This window comes from Centropristis striata, chromosome 8 (genome assembly GCF_030273125.1).
Source record: "Centropristis striata isolate RG_2023a ecotype Rhode Island chromosome 8, C.striata_1.0, whole genome shotgun sequence".
Classification (NCBI taxonomy): Eukaryota; Metazoa; Chordata; class Actinopteri; order Perciformes; family Serranidae; genus Centropristis; species Centropristis striata.
The window spans coordinates 22,756,151-22,779,397 of record NC_081524.1 but is presented as its reverse complement, the minus strand read 5'-3'; the positions used below and the strand labels follow the sequence as shown (position 1 = coordinate 22,779,397).

Sequence of the window (23,247 nt, the reverse complement as noted above, 5' to 3'; positions counted from 1 at the left end):
ATATTATTTCTCAGCGAATGAGAAAGCGTCCCTTATGTCTCTATGCATTAAGTATGTTGTTCTGTATGTTACAAAAACAGAGATATTAACTTTAGATTTTATTATATTTATATTTGTTTTTCTATCTAATTACATGTTTTCCTTTGTTATTCAGGGAGAAAACTTACCTTTAGTCCTAAATATGTGTATAACACAGTAAGGAGTGTTTTACTCCAGTCAAAAGCTACAGTGCAGACTCACCAATACAATAGAAATAGAGATAGAAATGAACCAGGTAATTCAACTTTGGGACTCTTGGGCTTTAATGGCACATGACCAAACACCTGTGGGTTCACTGTTATACCTAAGAGGACTCATGTTATGGTAAATAAGTCATCTATGACTGATCAACAACAGACGCCAAGTAAAGCTACTATTCACGCCTCCAATAGCGGTTTTAATTCAGTTAAAAAACGAGGCATCCTGAACATGTAAATTAACTTGCAGCTAACGTCAAGCCGGCTGAATTAACTTTAGCTTAGCTTGCTAATTAGCTAGCTTTCCAAGTTACCTGAACACAAGCTAGCAGGTCGTTGTTACAACGTCTCCGCTGATGACTCAACACATTCAGGTTTATTCCCGAGTTTCTCTTACCTTCACATGAACGAGCAACTCCGTAAAAGTCGATGTTTTGTAACTCCTCGCTCACAGAAAAATCACATTTCTTAACCTCTTGCTTGCAGCCATCGTCCTGTTGTCATGGCACTGACGCTCAACGGAGAAGACGGACGGTTGTGCGCAGGTACGGAAATACGTGGCTGCCGGGAAATCGAGTTTTTAATGTCTACAGACTGCCCTTTGGATCAGTTCAGATCATTTTATACAGTCTATGGTTCAGATCAGCACAGTTGCAGATATCTTTTTTTGATTAAACATGCTATATACTAATATATTAATACTATATAATACTTATTTTTTTACAATGTATTTTATAAACAAGTTAAAAGTGATGACAACCAAATAAACTGATGATAGCCACAGCAGTGTGTGAATACACCGTACTACAGGCTATGAACTGGCATTTAACTGGTTGACAATATATTTGAGCATTTAATGAGGTATACATTCATTCAAATGTACTTAAAACAAATGCATAATATATGATGTCATGTCTGGTCATGTCATGTATATATGATTTCTTAAATGTTAAAAAGCTGGGTGGTTGTGCGCAGGAACAAATTTGGTTGGTCTGCTGGGAAAATTATTATTATAATTCATTCATTTTTGCCTACAGTCTGGCCTGGTGCTAAGTAACTGTAAAGTAAGGACTTCTTACAGTTGTAGTTGCAGACATTTTTATTTTATTTAACATCCTATATATGCATATATCGCCTCAATTTAAATCTATGATATAAGTTAATTTTTTTTTCAAAATCTTCAATTTTCATTAATTTCGTAAAAAGTGATGACAACTAATGAAACTGATTATAGCCACAGCAGTGTCTGAATAAACCATACTACTATACTATAAACTGGCATTGAACTAGTTGGCAAAATATCTGAGCATTTACTGAAGTATGGATTAAATTAAATGTACTTAAGCCAAAGGCATACTGATTATGTTGTGTATTTTTTACCGTCAGACTGTCTGGGTGCTGAAAGTAACTCTAAACTAAGGACTTGTTACAGCTGCAGATATTTATTGGTTAAACATGCTAAACAAATACATTGCCTCATTTTAAATCTGTGATATTACTTAAGATTAAAAGTGATGACAACAGTATTTAACAGAAAGGAGGAGAGAATTCTGCCAAATGTGGCTATACTTTGGGTGCACTAGGGTTATTATTCCGCACAGATCAAGTTTGAAGTTTTTTATTATTATTGTTGTTCAGATTTTATCACGTTCTTCTGTAATTATATGTTTTGCTCTTGGTAATGAAAATGTGAGGGCTCGTCCGGGATTTGAACCCGGGACCTCTCGCACCCTAAGCGAGAATCATACCCCTAGACCAACGAGCCACATATAGACATGAGTTGACCATGACTTCCAGACTTAACTGTACATGCCACGTCGCCTGTGCATTGATTGCTGTTGTCTGACCTGCAAAGCTTTACATTTTGTGGTGTTTCAGCGCCATCTACAGGTGCTTTACTATACTGCAGCAGACTTCATCCGAGACCAGCCCTGCAGTAATTGTCTCTATTATAAACTTCTCAGCAGTTACTATAAAATATTATACTTAAATTCAACCACATAACATCAAGCCTTTTTTTACATCGTCACGTATACTGTATGTATCAAAAATAATATTTGAAATCTCCCATAGTATGTAATGGGTCTCATATTCGTGACTACATTTGATGGGATGTCAATATTGAGCTGTCATTTATTTCAGAAATAATTATCTAAAATACCTTGATTAAATGCATAGGAGTAATAGTGTAGTCATGTAATATAATGCAATCTGTAGATTAAAGACTTTATATCTGTATTATTTCACGTCCAATAGCTAACCAAAGAAACGAACAGGGAAAAATATACTTCAGGACTATTTGATATTAATAACAGTCATTGTCTTTCATCAGATATAGCTAAGAGGTAAATTATTGCATAAACAAGGGCTCGTCCGGGATTTGAACCCGGGACCTCTCGCACCCTAAGCGAGAATCATACCCCTAGACCAACGAGCCACACTTCCATAAGTAGGAATGACAGGATACGAATTTACAAAATGCCACGTTGCCAAACTTTTGTATTGTGCATCTGTTTCCAGACTTCTTCAGAGGAACTTCTTGTAACATGGTGCCACCTGCAGGGCGATTTTTGGTACTGCAGCAAAAATCCCGTGCCAAAACTCCAACTGTGTCTCAACAGTTTCCCATTGAAATGTCATGTTATGCAAACTTAATATCACTAATTTTCAGCCTTGTGTGTGCACAACATCATCACCTTACCTAATAACTTTATGTACTGGTAAAAAAAAAAAATACTTCAATAACATGCACCTCATTTTGTAGTTAAATAGTATTTTGGGGGGCTTTCTTTCTTTGCCTCCACTAAAATTTCAGACAAAAATATTGGAATATTATTCGCTATATTTGTCTGACAAATTGATTAACTCTATTCAAATTTTACACTAAAAGAATATTAAATGATGCATTGCTTTTTTAAAACATTTTCTGCGTATGTATGAAAGCCCTTCTAGGTGATCAAATCCTCTCACAATATACATCAATTTATTTATATTGTAATTATTTATATTTTGTTTGCAATATATATATATATATATGAATATATTAACGTTATGTTGTTATTGAGTATGTTGTGAGACTTTACACAGGAAAAAGTTCCAATTAAAATTACGATTTTTGGGGTGAATTCAGTGAATTAAATACCTGATAGAAAGTTCTTTAATCCGAGCTGCAGTCCTTTCAAGAATTTATTTTTATACTGCAACTTTATGTGTGAGCTCATGTTATAGTCCAGGTTTCTGCCCAGTCTGTGATCCAGTCATGGCTCACAAATTGACATTTTATTGCATTTTCAAATTACACCATCAAAGAAAAGAGAAAGCCATCTGCTTATAAAAATACAACACGCCTGGTCTATACGTTTGGAGAGTTCTCCAAATGCAGTGAAACAATATACATTTGCATACATCAGCCACATAATACAGTATGACACTATTCCCCGTTTAATTGATATATAATATATTTTAGTCTCCCCTTTCATTCACATAAACTCAACAATAAGAAAAGGCAACATGCAGGTGATAGCAGCACATTTAAACAAAGTCAAAGAGAACATTCAACACAACATGTTGAGACAAGGGGAGACAAGGACATTTAATATCCCACCAGAAATCTACGGAGAATATGTTAGAGGTAGTGCTCAATTTTAACCACAGAACAAAAAGTTGATAAAATTAAATAGGTCAAATGCTGGATTTTATTGAGCCACAAGAAGGAGTGTGTTTCCTTCTGAAACTTAGATAAACTTATTTTGCAGCACCTCTTACTTTGGTTAAAGGAGATTTTACTGTTGTAATTCCCACTTATGACCACTAGAGGTCACTTTTAGTATTACTTAACACAGCACATCTTTAACCTTAAACACTGGCATGGAAATGCTTGATTGATATGATGCCAAATGAGCACATTAGGATTAAAAAACAAAAAGCTTATGTAAACATGGCTTTTCTGTGCGAACACATATTCTTACATCCACAAATCGAAATTACTGCCACATATCTTCATGTACAGGCTGATTCCCCACGTACATAGAATTTAAAGTGCGTTTCCTCTTATCATCTGAGTTCCATGTTGATAATCGCAATCCTTGTTTTTTCCCTAAAACAAAATACTTTGTCAGTGATCTTTTTATTGCTGCCGTCACCTAACAATACATTTTTTATTGTACTTTACGTACTGAATTATTTCCATTCCAGTTTTAATGCAGCTTCATGTTTTGTCGGACAACACTGTCGCTGTCTGACTAGGTGGACATCAGAGTCACATAATGGGACAGCTCAAAGAAAACACTGTGTCAGTCTGCGGGCGCTTCCTTTCTGGTGTACAATTATTACCATTTCAAAAATAATCTTATGAATAACAATTGTAACAATAATGTGCAAATAATAAAGATGGAGTGAGAGTTTGTAGGGAGTTTCCATCTCACTTTTGGTTATACTTTCATCATAAAATGACTTAGAGAGAACATGAGGAACAATTTAAACGGACAAAAAAACAGAGACAGGCTGATGCTGCTGTGTGGACTTTTAAAACAGTTCATTGAGGAGATGTAAAATGTCTTTTAAAAAGGCTTTTAAAAGGCAAAGGGTAGGGGCTTGGGGGGGTACAGAGTTGGAAGAAGATCCAGGTGGGATCCAGACCAAGTGGAAGGGGTTGGACCAATGACAAAGGTTTAGGGTGGTGTTAGAAGTCTGACAGGCCCGAAGGAGGAGAGGAGTGGACTGGGGAGGTGAAACTGAGGGGTGGAGTTATAGAACCTTCTGAAGAATTGCGTTGGGCACTTCCAGAGTCTCGTCCTTCACCAGGACGATGTCATAAGAGTCCAGATATTTGTCCAGCCTCTCTTCCACCTGCAGAGTGACACCAGAGAAAACTGTCAGGAGCAGCTTCATGACATAACTCACCATGCTCCTTTTGCCTGGATTCTTAAAAGTCCCCAACCAGGACACATGTTCAGGCAAAGTGAAGGATTTTCATCACACAATGTTTACTAATAACCTCTTAAATAATGTCAGAATTCAAACTCTGTGTATAATATAGTATATGATTTATAAAATGATAAAGATGTACAAGTACAAAATGCAAAAAAAGCTAATCCCTTCCTCCCTGGCTTCTAAGATTTTTAACTCAATCAGCCCAGTGTTACATTACGTCTCCAGATGTTTAAGGTTCCACCATCACATGTGTGTACCTTGTCGTTGAGGAAGCCGATCTTGAGGATGTTCTCCACGTTGGGCGCGCCGTCGGCCATGCTGAGGTCCCCCAGTGAGTCACCCATCAAGATGATGTTGCAGTATTCCTTCAGCTGTTTGAAGTACTCAGTGTTCCGCAGGGCGCCGTCGTGTTTGTTGTACACGTGGATCAGCTCGCCTTTGAAACCCTTCAGGACGCCCTGTGAGATGAGGAACAGATCCAACCAACATGGGGAGATATTATGTTTAAGTCATGAGTTTGAGCTGTAACACAAGCAGAAAAAAAAAAGAAGTGTCTTTTTTTTTTTCTTGCAAGACTCACGTTTTCATCAAAGTCCATGAAGTTGGAGACGACCTTGACGTTGGGGTGGTAGACTCCGGCTTGGCGGATGATTTCCTCCAGGACGTCGCCGAGGCCAGCGGAGAAGATGAAGACGGGCACATTGTGCTGCTGCAGGCGGTCGAAGAACTGCTCATAGCCTTCTCTGAAACCAAGCAGACAAACAGAGGTAAGTTGGCATATGTGCAGGCATATACTTTATAAAATATAGGTTTATTGGCATAATTAATTACATTATTTAACTTAAAAAATGTGGTTAATCAATGGATAATAGGTGCAAAAAAACATACTTTTGTTTTTGCACACATGCAACATAGAAAGAAAACAATAAAAATAAAATAATTTGCATCCAGGTGGGTTTTTTAACAAAAACACCTGTAAATAAAGCACATCACATTTATATTTATATAATGAATAGTGTAAATAGACTTTCTGTAGCTTGAAATGTGACGTTATCGCACATTTGACTATAACGGGACAGATTACATTCTGGCGGGCCGCCAGAGTCTAGGTAATTAAATGGGAAACCCTGCAGTCAAATGCAGATGTATGTATGTATAAAACAGCCCTGGGGAGCCAAAAAACTAAGTCCTAACCTTCTCAAACATTTGCAGCCTTTCTAGATAAATGCCACGCATCAGCTTAGTACCCATAATGCAACAGTATACTGCAGTAACCTCGTACCTGAGTGCAGCGTCAGACTCTCTCACCACCTCGGCCAGTTTGTCTTTCTCTAGCCGCTGCTCCACAAGTAGTGTGTGAGACTTGAAATACCTGCAAACACACACATACGTATTAAAGGCACGTCTAGGTGCGTCTATATCCCTGCAGAATGAATTATATATATATATATATATATATAGACAGCATGTTGGATATGCTGGATATACAGAAGCACAAACATGTCTGCAGGTTTTTTGTATGAAATTGTGTGCATGTGCGCCTTACCACTCCACCATGAACGGGTATTTCTCCTCCATGGTGAGGTGAGGGTCGATCTCGATGGGATAATATTTATTCTTCAGCTGCAGCAGCTTCTGCCTGCAATCCTCTGTCACCAGATTGCAGTTATCAATGATATCTGCACAAAGAGGGAACAGAAAACCATTATAAATGATGTTTCTAACAGACGGACTGAAATTTAAATTGAGAAGATTCACAAAAAATTTAGTTAGTAAAATGTGCTTTTTAAAAACTTACTGTGACACGTCGGACAGCGTTTGCCGTTGACAGCGAACTTGCTTAACGTCATGTCGAAGTCTGTGATGATCTGCAACAGAGCCGAGCAAGTATTTTTCAGAAGCAGAGAAATATATAAAACAAACACACTGGAGCCTAAACCCTCTGAATCCCACAACAAAAAGAAATTTAAAAAATTGCCAAAATTAAACCACTTATCATAGCCAGAAAATGTAAAAAATGATAACATTTCTTTCAAATTTCTTGTCCTTGTAAAACTTGTGTAATGACCACTTTAACATCTGCCAAAAATAGGCAGTTTGCATGAAACCATGTCCTGTAAAAAAAAAACATTAAATCCTCAGTGACACTGTGAAGCCATGAATTAATGGGCTGTAACAATACGCATGTGACATTCTGTAAACCTGATCTGCAGGCTGTTAACACAGAGCCGAGAGGAGGGGACAAGAGAAGCTGAGGATGTAAAAATGCAAATAGTTCAATATGTATAGCATTTGGAGCCCACATTTATTTCCAATATTGGTAACACCTGTGTGCTCTTGTATGAATAGATAACACTTTTAACATTTATTTTCCAAAATAAATTATCAAAGATATTCAACTAACATTTTTGTTATGATTTATGGCATTATAACTGATTATTATCCCTACTACTAAACAAAGGACCTCATGGTAACCTAAAACCACAAGTTATATATAAGATCATACACACACAAATGCTATATTAAAGCTGGAGGAGGACTGCATGCTGGACTTTTATTGCCTTTGCATCTGGATATGCCGCTTGGAATGCAGAAATGTCGAGAAACATAGTCTCTCTTTTTGGGTAATGAGCTTTAAAAGTTAACTAGAGTTGCTACAAGCTTGTGAGCTGCAGTACCACCAGGTGGCATTGTTTCACAGATAGAGTGTCATCAGGACTTTATGTTCTACCTGGAGTTTAGAAGCTCCTCCTTTGATGAGGCCACAGATGATCTGCTCCACCCTCTCAGGGTCCCTCATGTGGACCGTCGTCTTCTCAAACTGAGGCATCTGGAGGGAGAAAGAGGGGTAATTAAAAACACATTTCTTACATACCCCTGTAGCATAGACTTAGTATACAGGAAAAGTGAAAAAAAAAAAACACAGCATGAAAAATATTTGATCAGAACCTGATGAACGAGATTCCTGAAAGACTTTGGGATCTAACTTCTACTGCTGCTCTTTGTCCTGCAGGTTATCTTTGGCTAAAGCTCTGGTATGAAGGGGGGGGAGAATTTATGTGTTAAGAACAAGAGGGGGTGTGTGTGTTAGCTTGAATTTACAGTATGCATGTGTGAAAGTGTGTGTTAAGGGTTGTGAAGATTACATGGCAACTTAAGATTAACAACATTTTTTCTGCAGCCTTTAGTGTATTTGAACACACTATTCCCTGGTGTGGACACACACACACACTCCTGGAGGGGCTTTCAGAGTCATGGAACAGCTGATGTTTGGAACCTGTTGGTGTTGTATAACAAGCACACAAACAGGAATGCCCTGCAGAGAGCAGGAGAACTTCGGCCCTTCTTGTAACTTCATCTTTTCGACGTCAGATCCGCCTGACATGTGAAAACAGTCTGTTCTCAAAGCTTCTTAATGCCCAACAACAGGAACTTGAATTTTGATGCATCTAATGTAAGATAAAGACATTTGCATGTGCATTCTTGACAGTAGACACAAATATTTACCAGAACACAGACTGAATTTGTTGACCAGGAGTAGATAAACATTCAGTAAAACAAGTTTATTTTATCTTGTTATTTGTCATGTTACTTTTGTTTAATTCATTTTCTTTTGTGAGACTGGAGAGTTGTAGGAGGGGCAACTAGTAAATGTACATTGTGCTGATGACAATGCAAACAACTGATTTACTAAAAAAAAACACAAATAAACACACACACACACAAGCACAGTAACCTCCCCCAACCCTGAAAAACACACCAGCACAGCTTCCACCTTCTTATATAATCAGCATCAGGCTTGTAGCACCTCATGAATCACTCTGATCCTGCAGAAACATGACACCCAGAACACAAACTAAAAATAAAACTTAGTCCCAGCCTACTTTTTAATAAGCATATCACTCACAAACAAACACACATTTATCTCAGTGTGCACAAACAACTTCCTAACGTTCAGATCTGCTGGGTGAAGACTTTGTAGGTGCAGAAAAATAGTCTAATTCTTAGAATGGCAAGTTTTTTTCTTTATGTTATGACCCACTCTTATGAATGGGTTGCTGTAGAGGCAACCTCTGCAAACACGCTCCACCTGTACAGGGTCATAAAGCCTGGAGTTTGGCAACAATTAAGAAAAGGCAGGAGCGTTTCACAGGGTGTGTTCCCCTGATAGCAGGGAACTTTAAGCCTGAATCTTTTTGAAAACACAAAGTACTGCTTCACTAGCAACAATCAAACACAACTGTACTGTAAAACACCAGATGTGCTGTATCACATTCCAGTGCCCTAATCCCTCATTCTTTTTAGCGAGGGCAGGTCACAAAACTACCATACAAATTTCTGTAAAAGACTCAATTTCAGGATTAACACTATAAAAAGAAAAAAATTGAGGTCAAAGGTCAGAGCATCCCAATAGCAGTAGACGACATTCAGTTGGATTTTGTTGCATTTGATAGCAAGACTTTATGTTTTTTTCCAGTTACTATGAATCAAAAATAGCTACAGCTTGGAGTATAACCAGTTATACACAAACACACCCACAAATACACACACACAAACACAGTAACTTACCACGGGTCTGTTGTGTCAGCTAAAAAAGGAGTGAGGAAAAGATTGTGTGGCTGCAGAGGGCTTTTATATCTACAGCAGCAGCCAGGGAGGGAGGGGGCGTCGCCCAAAAATGTATGAGACAACATGGCCCCTCCCACTGTACAGAGAGGCTCAAACACACACACACACACACACACATATACACACACACATAAATACACAATGACAATTTCAGCTGACCCATGTCAACACACTAAAACACACACACACACACACACACACGGTTCATTATAAATAGACGTGGAATGGGGCCAGTGGACGCAAAAAGTGACATTTATCTACTCTTGTTCCAGTAATGTGACCTTTGACCCCTTGAAAGAGGAACCTTTAAAATCAATCGGAGAGGTCGGGCTCGCTTCAGCACTACGACTGCCGAGCGAGCACATTTTAAACGCACGACACACACCCCCACCAAACACACACATGCAGAAAATAGCATGATGGCGCACGCAAAGTCACGAGGGTCAAGGTTCAGTGTGAGCGCCAGGCTGTTGGGCCTTACAATGGCTCGTTACACATGACATGCGCCCAGCTAATGAACATACCACACACAGACACACACACACACACACACACACACACACACACACACACACACACACACACACAAGATCGACTTTACACACACTCTACAGTGTGTAAAGTCGATCTTTGTGCTGCTGCTTCAGTATTTAGGTCACACACATGTAGAAACAGGCACACTGCAGCACATCTTTATGTTCCTGGTTGAGTCTGAACATGTCAGTCATTTTCTTTAAATTAAATGTACACACACACATGCGTAGATAAGGTTCAGGTTGTGCATGTACTTGTATTGAATCCTCTGACTTGTAACCTGACACTGCCAGGTGGTTTATTACACAGAACCACCTAAGCAGCTGTCATTAGAAACAGTTTGGAAAAAGGGACATTTAAAAAAAAAAAAATGTGGCAGATAAGTAAGTTATATTTGAATAGCTCAGATAGCCAATGTGTTTTGTCTCTATCCCACAGGCCTGAGAGAGCACAGTTTGTATAGGCTTTGTAACTCATAGATACGCGCCTGTAGGACAACACACACACACACACACACACACACATTGTGTATAACAATCATTGAATGAGACCTGGACAGCTGTTGGCATGGCAGTCTAAGCGCTACATAACTTCACCTGTTATCTAAATAAAAAGCCTGAATTCAGACCAGACATTTTTCCTGGTTGTGTTTACTCTTGGGCTTCCAATCTATGAACCTGAAAACCTTAACATAATCCTATAACGATAATTAAAATATTGATTTATCAAGGGCAGAAAAAGTCATCAAGGTCTTGTAAATATATTGTACAGTATCACCCATTGTGATTACATGTGTGTTTATTAAACGTCAGAATGCCACCAACATTTCAACATAATGCCAAAAAACAGCAAGGATTTCCCAAAATGTATGAGACCTGGGCAAGAGTTTTTCACAGCACCTGAGTTAAATGAAGAGAAAAAAGGGCCAAGGTCAGGCCAGAATGTCTGGGACTTGTTCTTGACAGTGAAGGCAAATAAATTGGTCAAAATAATACATATTTAAAAATAAATAAATAATTATTACATTAAAATTAAAATGGAGAATCACATCAGAACTTTTCACCCTTTTTGCTGTGGCTAATCAAGACAAAATGTGATTAAACATTGGAAAGAAAATGTTATGTGCTGATGTTTTCTTTTGTTTTCAATAGAGACAAACAAGGAGACGAACAGGAAAAATACAGTATTGTACTATACCAATCAGTGATTCTGAGATATTCGTGCAGCATTTGAACTTGTGACTTCTGTGCAACACTGACACTTTGTCCCAGGCTCAGGTTTTGCTGAACAAGGCTCTGGACTGCAAGTGTTGTTGTTGTAAGACGGCAGAGACTGGAAGAAGAGACAACCTCGTCCTCTCCTCTGCCGACCTCCACTGGCGTGCATACCACGACTCCCCAAAAACTAGGTCGTCCCTCTCTGATTACACTCTACCACAATAACGCCCCTGCTGTACAGTGAGCCACAGAGAAACAGCCCAGCAAATCCTTCTCTGGTTTAACATGGAGAGGGGAAGAGCATGTTTGTGTTCAGTTGTGAGGAATTCTGCCAAATTGGAACATACGGGCCAATTAAAACGCAGCCCTGTTACATGACGCTCTCGGGTGTTAACACTACTGTGCAGGTATGAACCTGCGTGACTGAATCGACAACAACAAAATTGGAGCAAAGCTGAAGTAGTTGTTATTGCTGATCACCTTAAGCTGTTTCTCAAACTGCCGTAGAAATATGTGTGGGGTGCCTGAGCCCTGTACTACAAACAACTTCAACATACCCAGGATATCGCTTCACTAAGCCTAACAACAGCAGTCACAGTCGTATCACCAAGCTGGTAATCAACTTTCTTAACCCTTTCCTCTTCAGGCTCTATGTGCGTTCACATAAAGAGGGGGTTTGGAGTGTCATTTGACTCAACTACCAGAAAAATACAATCACGTTCTGTTGTTCCGCCCACTATGAAGAATATGAATTATTATTACAGATAAAAGCAATAGTGTTGCTCTAAATAAGGCACGTGATCAATGCCAATACCTACTATTGATTTCTAACCTGACAGCTGCACACATGGTTACACTGAACTACTACTACTACTGACTAAGTGGATCTGAAACTTTCCCCGAATTAAGGATAGATGAAGTATATTTCGTTTTTGCTCACTTAAAAAATAAACTCTTTTTAGGCCTATTCTCTTGGATAAATAGGCTAACAATAAATATTTTCAATGAAAAATTATGTGATAATGTCATGTTTTAAAGGAAATATACAGTATTTCATATGCAAGTAAACATCATATGGATTAATAATAAAGTGAAGTATTATTGTTTGATACCTAATTTTACAGGAGAGTAATTTCAGAGACTGTGTGGTTAAATATCCAGAGAACTACAAACTGCACTCAGTAGTTCAGTGAGAAACAACCACACACATCAGCTGAGTGCTACAGTGATACACACAGTAACTCTACTGTAGCGTACCTGCAGCTAAGTGACATACAGTAACTCTACTGTAGCGTACCTGCAGCTAAGTGACATACAGTAACTCTACTGTAGCGTACCTGCAGCTAAGTGACATACAGTAACTCTACTGTAGCGTACCTGCAGCTAAGTGACATACAGTAACTCTACTGTAGCGTACCTGCAGCTAAGTCACATACAGTAACTCTACTGTAAGCACACAGATTGGTGACATTAATGTAACGCTACGACTCAACATGTTTACATATATCTTATTCTCCCTGCTGAGAATCTGTATGGATCATATAAATATTCTTTGGGGTTTCTAATGGGTTTTGTCGGTTTTGCCTCGAAAAACTCTTGCCCTCCTCAGAGACCCTCGCGCTATCCGCGCATCAAGGTCTACAGGATCTTCCCAAAAGGGTGTAACATTTTCCAAGAGAATCGATTGGTCAGTAAGCGGTGCTTTTATAGATACTGATCTCATATCGAGAATATAACCTGGTCCCGACTAGGTTATGTTCTCAGCATGAGTTGCCATGGTGATCTAGCCAGATTAAAAGAGAACCACCTTTGTGATAATGAAAACCCAGAGTTAGAGCTGAAGTAACCTCGCTAACCATCAAATCCAGCTTCGTAGTACAGGGCTCAGGAGTCTTGTGATTTGGTTTAGTTTTTGATTTCCTGAATGTAGCTTCTACCTCAGTGTGATCAGTATCAGAACTCCACAATGATGTTATAATATCTAGTTAAGCAGTAGTCAGAACCGTCTATTAACAGAGGACTGTTGCTAAAAGAAACTGCTGTAATTTCAATATCAAGCAAGACTTACAAAAACATTTGGGTTCAATTTTGAACCTTGACCTTGTATCTATTAACAGCTTGCCATGTAGAATTTAATGTATTATTATCTCCTGCAAACAAAACCAAATCTAATCCTACACCAGATGTCTACAAACAGAGCAGTACATTATCAGAGTCAGGTCGGGTCATGTCCAATCCTGTCACCACCCAAAACCTCATGTTAAGAAATGAGTATTTGGTTGAAGCGGTGGATCCGTTCAGGAGCTTTGCTTTAACATTTTCTAAAAGCTTTACGTCATTTCTTGTTTGAATACTACTTTGTTGTTATGTTTCTAAAAAAAAACAAGACACAGATAATACCTGTTATCAGTCCTATAGACTTTTCCAGCAGCTGTCAAATTGCCTGTTCAACATTCTCCCAGCATTAATTTAAAATAACTCTCAGCATTCCTCTGAAATCCCAGCTGATCCACACAAGCCTGAGCAAAGGTTACAGATAGGTTTGTTCTGCTGTGACTCAGCCTTGGCCTGCAGGGGTGAAAGGTCATCGAGGGCACAGTGCAGTGGCCATGATTGTCTCCCTCACTCTGACAGTTGACAGGTCATGAGCTGTTGTTCTTCATCTGTGGACTGAGATGTCTGACCCCAGAACTGTTGTTTTAATGAGATACACCTCTGACAAACAACTGTACTCATGCTATACGACAACTTCTGCTACCAACACATAGTCAACAAATACCTCTACCACTGCAGCTTTTGCAACTTCTGCTATATTTACTATCTCTTACTTGTTTAATTGTTAATACCCTTCGTATACTTTCTAGTTTATACTGTTTATACTCGTTTTCTATTTATTGTTATTTTTATTGAAGCTCCTCTCTATCTTGCTCTTCCACTTTGCTGCTGTAATACTTGAAATTTCCCCATTGTGGGACTAATAAAGGAAATCTTAATTGTAATATTAATCTTCAAATGTCTTACTGATAATAACAATACTACTGCTGCTGATGTTGCTCCTACTATTGTTATCGCTACAACGTCTGCTATCATTTCTAATCCTACGACTGCTAGTACCACTGGTACTACTACGATAACCAATATGGTGGCTGATATAGTCATTTTTGGAGCTGGAATGAAAATTGGCCTTTTTTATATGGATTGTGCACAGATTTTTCCCCACTCTGCAAATGTACCCAGAGAGCTACTCCATCAAACATAAAGCTTTATTAAATAATATTTAACATTATTATACATTCTACAAACAATGTAGTCAGCCAATTTTTCAAATAATAACTGAGAAAATAAAGAATAAATAGGAATTTAAAGAATTTAAAATATGAATAGCTAGCACCACTTCTAAATTATGCCAAGCTACAATTTCTGCATTATATATTGGGTAAAATGTTTTTGTAACATATAACATATCGGACAGCATATACACCTTTACGGATGTAGTTTACATAGGCCAATATGGGTCAATAATATCAGTCTACCGATATAACAGTCGGGCTTTAGCTACTACAACTATTTTTATTTCTACAAAACTTTAGCTGCTACTGTTAGTGTTACTATTACTAACGCTGCTGATCACACAAATTAAATTAAATGAACACAACTCTTGATTACTGAGCACTAAATGTACTTTTTGTAATATTTGCTCCTCTGTTAAGGGTTAGAAGTTTTCCATGTGGTAAAAGTTCCCTCAACCATAGTGACCATTTACAAAGTTCTCAACACTTGTCTGAACAATAACCATCTTAAATGTGAGTTTAGGCACATGTAAATGCTATTTGGTGATATGTCAAGGCATGTCTAAGATTAGGTTTCCTGTTGCCCCAGCCACAGCACTTTGGTTTAGTCCTGATATTGGTGACAGCCATCTGTTGCTATAGATAAAGCAATGTGGCCAGAAAAAAAAACGTTGGTCACAGCAGAAAGAGGCTGGAGCCGCCCGAAGTTAAGACTTCATCTTCACTTTCTTAGGACTCTTTACTTGTAAATAGCTGACAAAATAAATACCCATATTACTGATTGATTAGACTCATTGCCTGACTGTATCAATGAGTGATTAATTAACTTAAACAAATAGGAAACAAATCCCATCTGATGTGATTAATCAGGGAAACCAAACAGCACTGAGCTGATTGTCATTCTGTCAATATTTTGCTTTTACACGTATAATTCAAGTCATCTGTACTGTCTTTCTGCATGTTAAACCATACAACCACTGTCACTGTAACTGAATGTGAAAACAATAAAACCATTCTTAATATGTAAAAGCAACTTTTGTAAATTGGATTTTCACATCTGCGGTAAAAGCTCCCACAGATAGTTTAGCTTAGGAGAATTCCTTATTTTTCTCACCTCTGTACAGAGGTCAGAAGTCAACATCAGCAACCGTTTAACACTTCAGCTGGACAGCAGTTTACCAGGAGAAGGTCTTTAAGACAGGTCACTGGTGGCCTCCAGCTTGCTCATTTTTCTCCTCAGATGTTTATGCTTATTCAAAATCTGAGGCTCTTTCTACTGTTTTGTTATCGTCTCTGCTGCTTTCAACAAATATACAGCAAGGAGTGCTGATTTCTGGAATGCACAAACCTATTTTTTTCCCCAAATAAACCCCAGACTGGCAGCTCAAGTGTAGCTCTGTTCTGCCCTCTAGAGGTCAATATGAGGAAACACACTTCTGTAGGTTTTTTTTCTTAACCTTATCCAGAAGTAGACCCCACCTTTTCAGCCTGACACATACGATAAAGTACCAGTGTAACTGATAAGATTTTTAAAAAACTGCATTCCTTCTGGGTGGGGCTAGTTTCAGGGTCCTGGTTTTGTACAAGCAGGCTGGGGACACTTGAAGGAACTGAATCATCAGCGTTATGAGTCATAGCATTCAATGAGGCCATTCGGTAGAAAAAGGTTTGAATCTTTCACCAGTCAGTGTAAGTACACACAAACACACCATGTGTCCTGCTGAAGAGTCCAAAAGTAGTCAAAATTAAGTCTATCATGGAAAAGTTACTGAAGAAAATTGAGGCCTTTCTATTTGTTTTAATCACTGAAGTAAAAACACTATTATTTGCCTGTCATTTAAATTAAAGACTTCCACTGAGGACTGAGGCAATTAGAGCAAGACGGATATATTGGTCAGACGACATTATTGGCCGGTATTGGCCTATCATAGATATCTATTATTGGTATCAATAAAGGGTGGCACTACTTCTCAGAAGATGGTGTAGTAGAGAGATGCTGACAATGTACTAAATGGTACAATTTGTCTAAGAAAGCAGCTTTCTGAGTACCTTTAATTGGTCACATAGGTGCAAAATCTATTAAGGAAAGGTCTTATTTTATTGAGGCTGAGAAATTCACTATATCAGCCACCATATGTGTGAATTTCTCCCCTTTAAAATTGCTATCTGTCTGCAAATCCCCATATTGTTGGGGCGCTACAGGAAATTAATAATCGTAATTAAATATCAGACGTCTTAAGCTTCAGGATCTGTCTGATTTAGCTCAGCAGGTGTTTGGCTGACAGGTGGGGTTTTAATTCAAATTGATCCTGATTAATAGATTTGATAGACATTGGTTGTTTTTAACCATGTCAACACTTAAACAAATCAGTTAAACAAATTAGTTTGTCATTTAAGCAGTTGGGTTTTATGATTATCAAAACCATGGACACAATTTTAAATTTCTGCAGTTTTAACGATATAACCACTTTTTTTTCTGGGCAACTCTACCATAAAATAATTTTTCCTTTTTTTTTCACCAGCAGTTATTTCATTTACTTGCTTTTCACTATCATAAATAATTTCTGGATGAAATAAAGCTTTGTTTCATCTATCTTCAAGGTGTTCTGACCTCTGACCTTTGACCTACTTAGCACTGGATATCTTATTTTTTTTCATTTGGAAGTTGCTGCAATTGAAAGTGTGAGCAAACAGACAAACACGTAAAAACCAACAGTAATCACTGAACAAAGTCGTGCTGGTAATGAGAACGCCTGCTGTAAACAGAAACCACAATGGTTTTTGGGAATGAAGTAAAGAATGTGCTTTGTTTTTTGTGATGCTAAAGTATTTCTGAAGTGACACACATTGTTTCTGTGAGCTCATAGAGTCACAAACCTCTGAGCAGAGGAATGTCCCTGTAAAATTTAACATGGGACGGAAAATGAAAGCCTGACTGAGTTGCTGTCGTGTTGATTTAGACTCCTTAAGGGTTCAGAACGGATGTTTGAGCTTCTGTAGCACCGGACATCATTAAAAGCAGATGGTCACAAGTTTCCATGCTAAAGGCTGGACACTAAACAAGCTAACTAATTCCATCCAGTGACTACTACATCGCTTAACTCATCATCTAGTTTCATTCTTCCCCCAGATAACTGGATTGGAAAGAGCAAACCAAATTAAGGGCAGGTGACTGCAAGCAGCTTGGTTTTCTTTTTGATTGTATTTCCTTCTAGAGACTTACAGTTACAGCTTTGGTCAGCAGCCACAATGTTATAATCCAGGAGGAAATAATGATATTTTTGATGCACTGGTTTTGTCTTCCACAGACTAATAACTGACAGCACTGATTCTAAACAACATCAGCAGCTAAATGACAAAACACAGAGATCTGAAGAGCTTCCCTGGACCTTCTCCTGCTCTGTTGTAAATAGATAAATGTCAGCTGGTGGATTGAATAAGTCGGTCACAGTTTGTACACATACAGAGACCAGCATAATGAGAAATTATCTCAAAGATGAATCGCAAAGTGCACAGTTTCATGTCTGAGTGTTTCAGGTTCTTTTGAAATTTTTTCACCACTTCTATTTCACATACTGGCAGTTAAAAGTTTCAGTTCCTAAATCAACAATGATGCAAACGACCAAATGTAAAACAACCAAAGGTTAAAGGAACCCCTCAAACCTGCAATAATGGACTGGAGTGATAACAAAGAAATTAAGTCCTATTTCACATGAACAGAAGAGCTTATGAGGAAAGTTAGTCACAAAAAAATAGACAAACTGATAATTTTTCTGCCGTACATTAACTGATTTTTTCCCCCAACAAACCAAACATGCTGATGCAAAACCCGGCTTCACATTTCCGACTGTTTAGACAGGACAACGCCGATAACAGCACACTTTCAATGACATAATGATAGGGGTTCATCCGCCAACTAGGGAAATTAAAAAGCAATAAAACAATAAAAGTTTGTCTGCTGCCAGAGCATTTGACTGCTGTGAGAGCTACTTTGAAAGCTGATGAACAGTTTCTATTGTAAATGAGGAAATATTAAAGTGGCAGTTGAATCTGAGAGAATTCTTCCCAGGCAAATGAGCCTCGTGTGTTTGTGGTTAGACAGCCCATACAAAGAGTTGCACAGGTGGGGCCAAATAACTCAGACATGAATCATTCATGTCAGTCATTTGGATTCTAGAGATACAGCATATACCAACACCCTGCAGCATCTGCAAATTCCAAAGTCTAAATACATTCTATAAGCCCTGGTGAAAAACAACTTTAACATCCATGCAGCACATACTAAAAACTATGTTATGAGAAGAAAAATATGTATATTTAACCTCTTCTTCTTTATTGAACTATATACATCCTTACATTGGTGTTTGAAGGATAGTGATAAAGTTAAAAAGAAATTAAATAATTGCATTTTAAAGCCTTGGTACAGTGTTAATAGACTGTAATTAAAATAAATAAGTTCACAAACTTCTTGAGAAAAATGCAAATGGCTATCTGTCCTCTGTGCACAGGTTTATATATTGCACAGGTTTACATATTCTCAGTATATGTTCAGTAAAATTAGATTTTGCAAGGAAAATTAGCTAAGAATGAAGATGTTTCACCATGTTTTATATTAAATATTATTTAGAAAATATATTTTTTTAAATATATTTTTATAAAAAAAGCCAAGTGCCCCACACAGAACAATGAAGAGATGTGCTGTATTTTGTTTCCTTCTTTTTGACAACTGTACTTGAGTCCACAAATATTTATATTTGGTTCTTTTTCCCCCAGCGTTTATTATTTGTCTGCAGTTTGTATGGAATGTTTATGTTTGTGCAGATGCCTGATTCCAGTCGGACAGGTTAGAAAGCTGGACTGAGTGCACTGACTGTGCTGCTGCAGCTTGCATAACCTCCATGCTGCCAATGCAACAACAGACAGCAGCACAAAGCTTTTCCCTGGACAGACAGGGAGCAATTAAAAGCATCACTGACACAGAGGGTCAGCTGGCAAAGCTTTCTGGTCTCAAACAGGAAAGCTGCTGCTCTTTCTGTGGGAGAAGAGCAATCTGATGACCTCTAAAAACAGCTGCTGTTTTAGGGAACATCCACGCCTGCGCATGGCATCATGCAAGTACCATACTGTAAAGACACCAACAATAACGGCCATATTTCCAGACATGATTTTCAAAATAAAGTCGCACACACGTTGCTACGGGTTAAAAATGCATCTAATAATGTGTGATATTCCTTGTTCTACTTACATCCAATCTTAAACCACTGGTGGTTCCTAAATAACTGACACATACGTTTTTTTAAACTAATGTTTTTATTTATTTTATTATTATAGGCAATTATTTTGCCCATTATTTTCTCGATTCATTGTTTCGTAAATAAAATGTCAGAACTTATTGAAACATGTACTGTGTAATTTCACAGATTTGCTGTCTCCAAATATGTTTTATCCAACCAACACTCAAGGAATCCAAAGCTATTCAGTTCAATCAAGTATGGCAAAGAAAACATCATATTTGCAAATTTAAGAACGAAATGCATCCACCTATTAGACCTGTTTGCTTAAAAAAATATATTAGATATTAGATCTGTAGCTGGACTAATTATTATATTTTTTTTGCATTTTAAGACATTTTATAACAAGATAGTCTGACTCAAAGGCTGTATTTCTATAAGCCTCTTGTCATCTTTCACAAAGAAGCCAGAATGTCTTTTTTTCGCTCCTATAGGAGAACGATAATAGGGGCCGCCAGACCATTCTCCAGTGCTGACACAGCACTGTGGAGGTAGGTCTGGTTATGACGAACAATATGGCAATACTGGAGTTACACTGCATATGAAATAATAATAACTATAATCATAAAAGAAACAGATGGCAAAAATAAGGAAAGGAAAGAAGAATAACTACACTAATAGGATTAATTGACTAGTCATTTCAGCTCATCTGTCTACAAAGGTGTAGATGTTTACATACTTCAATAACATGTTAAACTGAAAAATTCAATGTTTCTATTTTATAAAAAAAACTTTAAGCCCAGTCTCTCGTAGGTGTGCACTTTTATTTTGAAGGTAGAATGTCCCCACTTCCTGTTTCTTATCTTATCTGCCCCTGGTTATCTTGACGCAACACGAGTGTTTGCTTTTACTCACCATCTCTATGATCCGGGTTTTCTTGCCCGCTCGCTTCTTCTTGGCGACGATGTACTGGGCCAGAACCACGCCGCCGAACAGGGCACAGACGCTGGCGCTGGCCGCGGCCCCGACCTTCACCACGGCCGTCCTGTCCATGAAGGTCCGCTGTTACTCCACCGACCAGCCGCCGCCCGGAGAGTCCCGTCCTGTCCTATGTCCCGTCCTGCCTCCTGTCAACGCGCGCCTTCCTACTGGTGCAAACCCACAGCCAAAGATCCTCTATGGTGAACCAGACCAGTCACTCCGCATGAGTTTAACGTTTGGTGGCCAACGTAATACCTGGATGAAAAAATATTAAACACCAAAACAGAAAATAACACAACATATTTATATTTAAACTACTGTAAAACTAGCAAAGCCAAAAATAATTTCCGCCATTAAGCTAATGTTTTTTGAAGCAGACCCTCATTTGTACGTTACTAAGCACACGTTAAGCTAGCAAACTTGTCAGATAAGCTAGTCCAAATCTCTCTGAATGTATTTAAATAGGACTCACCTTTTTATCTCTGGCGTTTCTTCTTCTTTTCGTTTCTTATTCTTTCTGTGTGTTTAAAAATTAAGTTTAAATTAAAAAAGGTGAGCTCTCTCTATCTCTCTGCCTGAGAAGGTGCCCCTGCTCTGTCCTCTTGTTCCCTTCTTTAACTGATGTTCAAAATAAAACACTTCCGTTTGTACAAGGAAGTGTCAAAACAAAGTTATTCATAACCAGTTGTACAGTCGAATTCCACACTGTGAAATTACTCCACGACTATTATTATTTTTAGTTTGTTGACTTTTCTGGTCTTCATATTTTCTATTTAAGCTACTAAAGTACTTATTTTCTATTGAATGTGCTGTTTATTTAAGCTGCTGGAGTACTTGCCTTAATGTTTATCTATATTTTAGTACTTTGTTCTTATGCACCAATACCCTACCTACTTGGCAATTAAAAAAAAAAAGATTCTTATTCTGATTGTGATACAAGAAAAAGTACTGCATTCAAAACCTTACTTAAAAAGTACAAAAAGTATCGGCATTAAAATGTAAACTAAAGTATAAAAGGTAAAAGTACTTGTTATGCAGAATGGACCCACTCAGATTCTTTTATATATCCCATATATATTATTGGATTGTCATTATTGATGCATGTATGAAAGCAGCATTTTTATTTTTTCAAGGTAGGTCAACTACTTAATATACTGTTATGAGGTTTCTATAAAAACAAAAAAAGTCTCATCACTTTAAATGTATTATGTTTTTATGTTAGATCTTCACCTGAAAAGTAACAAAAGTTGTCAGTTTAGTGTAGTGGAGTAAAAAGTACAATATTTTCCTCAAAAGGAGTTGAAGTATAAAGTTACATAAAATGGTTATACTTAAGCAAAGTAAAAGTACCTCAAAATTTTACTTAGTTACATCCCACCACTGCAAATAATAAACAAGTTCATCAATAAAAGTACACAAGCCAAAAGTACATATTTGCTGTCCATTTTATTTTTTCGGTTTTATTCACCATTGCCATACACCACAGCATTTATAGTGCAAGCTTATTTGCAGTGCCCGTCCCAAAACCCAAGAAATAAGAAATAAAAAAATTGCATGTAGACAGCTTAGCTTCAATACTTAAATTATGCAGGAATTATATATAAAAAAGAAAAAACAATACTCAAACTTTACCACCCCTGCATTGTTCCAAAACTTTTGAGTTATTAACATTCTTTTAATATTAATGTGATTTAGGTTTTCTTGTAACAGTTATAACAAGTTCTGGTTTCTCAAACACAATGTACACTCAATTAACCCATTGACGCCTAAAACTTCCTGTAAAACCTCTGGGCGACTTTAAAATAAGCCCCTAAAACCTGAAGTTTTTCTGGAAATTCAACAGAAGTGTCAACTCTTCTACTAAATAATAGATTTTTCAGCCTCTGTAGCAGATAGAAATGAAATTCAAAAAGTATTTGAGAGCTTATACAAATACTACAAAACGACGTAAACGCTTTCCAGGCTTCAATGGGTTAAACTCTGCCACTTCACTAGTTATCTTTCAGCAAGGTTATAATGAACTCATTACTTCTGTTTTGTTTATAGTTAAACCCGATTGTTAAAAACCACTGCATCAACATCCCGAGACATAATACAAAAGATGGAGGGGTTCTCATATGTCTGAGTGCATGAAAGAACATACACACTCCCACTGTAATGGAACTATTTTCACTCCCTTTTCTCACACTTCAGGGCA

General features: G+C 37.8%; 2 protein-coding genes and 2 non-coding genes across 4 annotated transcripts in view; all 4 read right to left on the bottom strand.

The window, feature by feature from the left end:
- Positions 1-741, bottom strand: part of bbs9 (Bardet-Biedl syndrome 9) — a 110,883-nt gene extending 110,142 nt beyond the window's left edge. The window contains exon 1 of the mRNA XM_059338322.1: positions 634-741. The gene's annotated coding sequence lies outside the window, so the exon portion shown is untranslated. The remainder of the gene's footprint in view (positions 1-633) is intronic.
- A 1,188-nt stretch (positions 742-1,929) lies between these two features.
- trnap-agg (transfer RNA proline (anticodon AGG)) lies at positions 1,930-2,001 on the bottom strand. Its single transcript has one exon. It is a non-coding gene; the product is annotated as a tRNA-Pro (tRNA).
- Positions 2,002-2,601: 600 nt separating this feature from the next.
- On the bottom strand, positions 2,602-2,673 carry trnap-agg (transfer RNA proline (anticodon AGG)). Its single transcript has one exon. It is a non-coding gene; the product is annotated as a tRNA-Pro (tRNA).
- Positions 2,674-3,381: 708 nt separating this feature from the next.
- Positions 3,382-21,659, bottom strand: nt5c3a (5'-nucleotidase, cytosolic IIIA). Its single transcript, XM_059338323.1, has 9 exons — positions 21,523-21,659; positions 20,985-21,305; positions 7,900-7,998; positions 6,967-7,036; positions 6,715-6,847; positions 6,451-6,540; positions 5,749-5,911; positions 5,426-5,626; positions 3,382-5,084 (listed from the first exon to the last, which is right to left on the bottom strand). The coding sequence occupies exons 2-9, from the start codon at positions 21,120-21,122 to the stop codon at positions 4,983-4,985; spliced, it is 996 nt and encodes a 331-aa protein (XP_059194306.1). The 5' UTR covers positions 21,123-21,305; positions 21,523-21,659; the 3' UTR covers positions 3,382-4,982.
- Positions 21,660-23,247: the final 1,588 nt, after the last annotated feature.

Bases quoted from the DNA above. Each gene is read 5' to 3' on its own strand.
- nt5c3a (XM_059338323.1), bottom strand. From the start codon at position 21,122: ATGGACAGGACGGCCGTGGTGAAGGTCGGGGCCGCGGCCAGCGCCAGC. The intron at 7,037-7,899 runs GTAGAACATAAA...GCTCTGTTGCAG, and splicing joins GAGGAGCTTCTAAACTCCAG to ATCATCACAGACTTCGACAT. The intron at 5,085-5,425 runs GTACACACATGT...GTCACTCTGCAG, and splicing joins TCGGCTTCCTCAACGACAAG to GTGGAAGAGAGGCTGGACAA.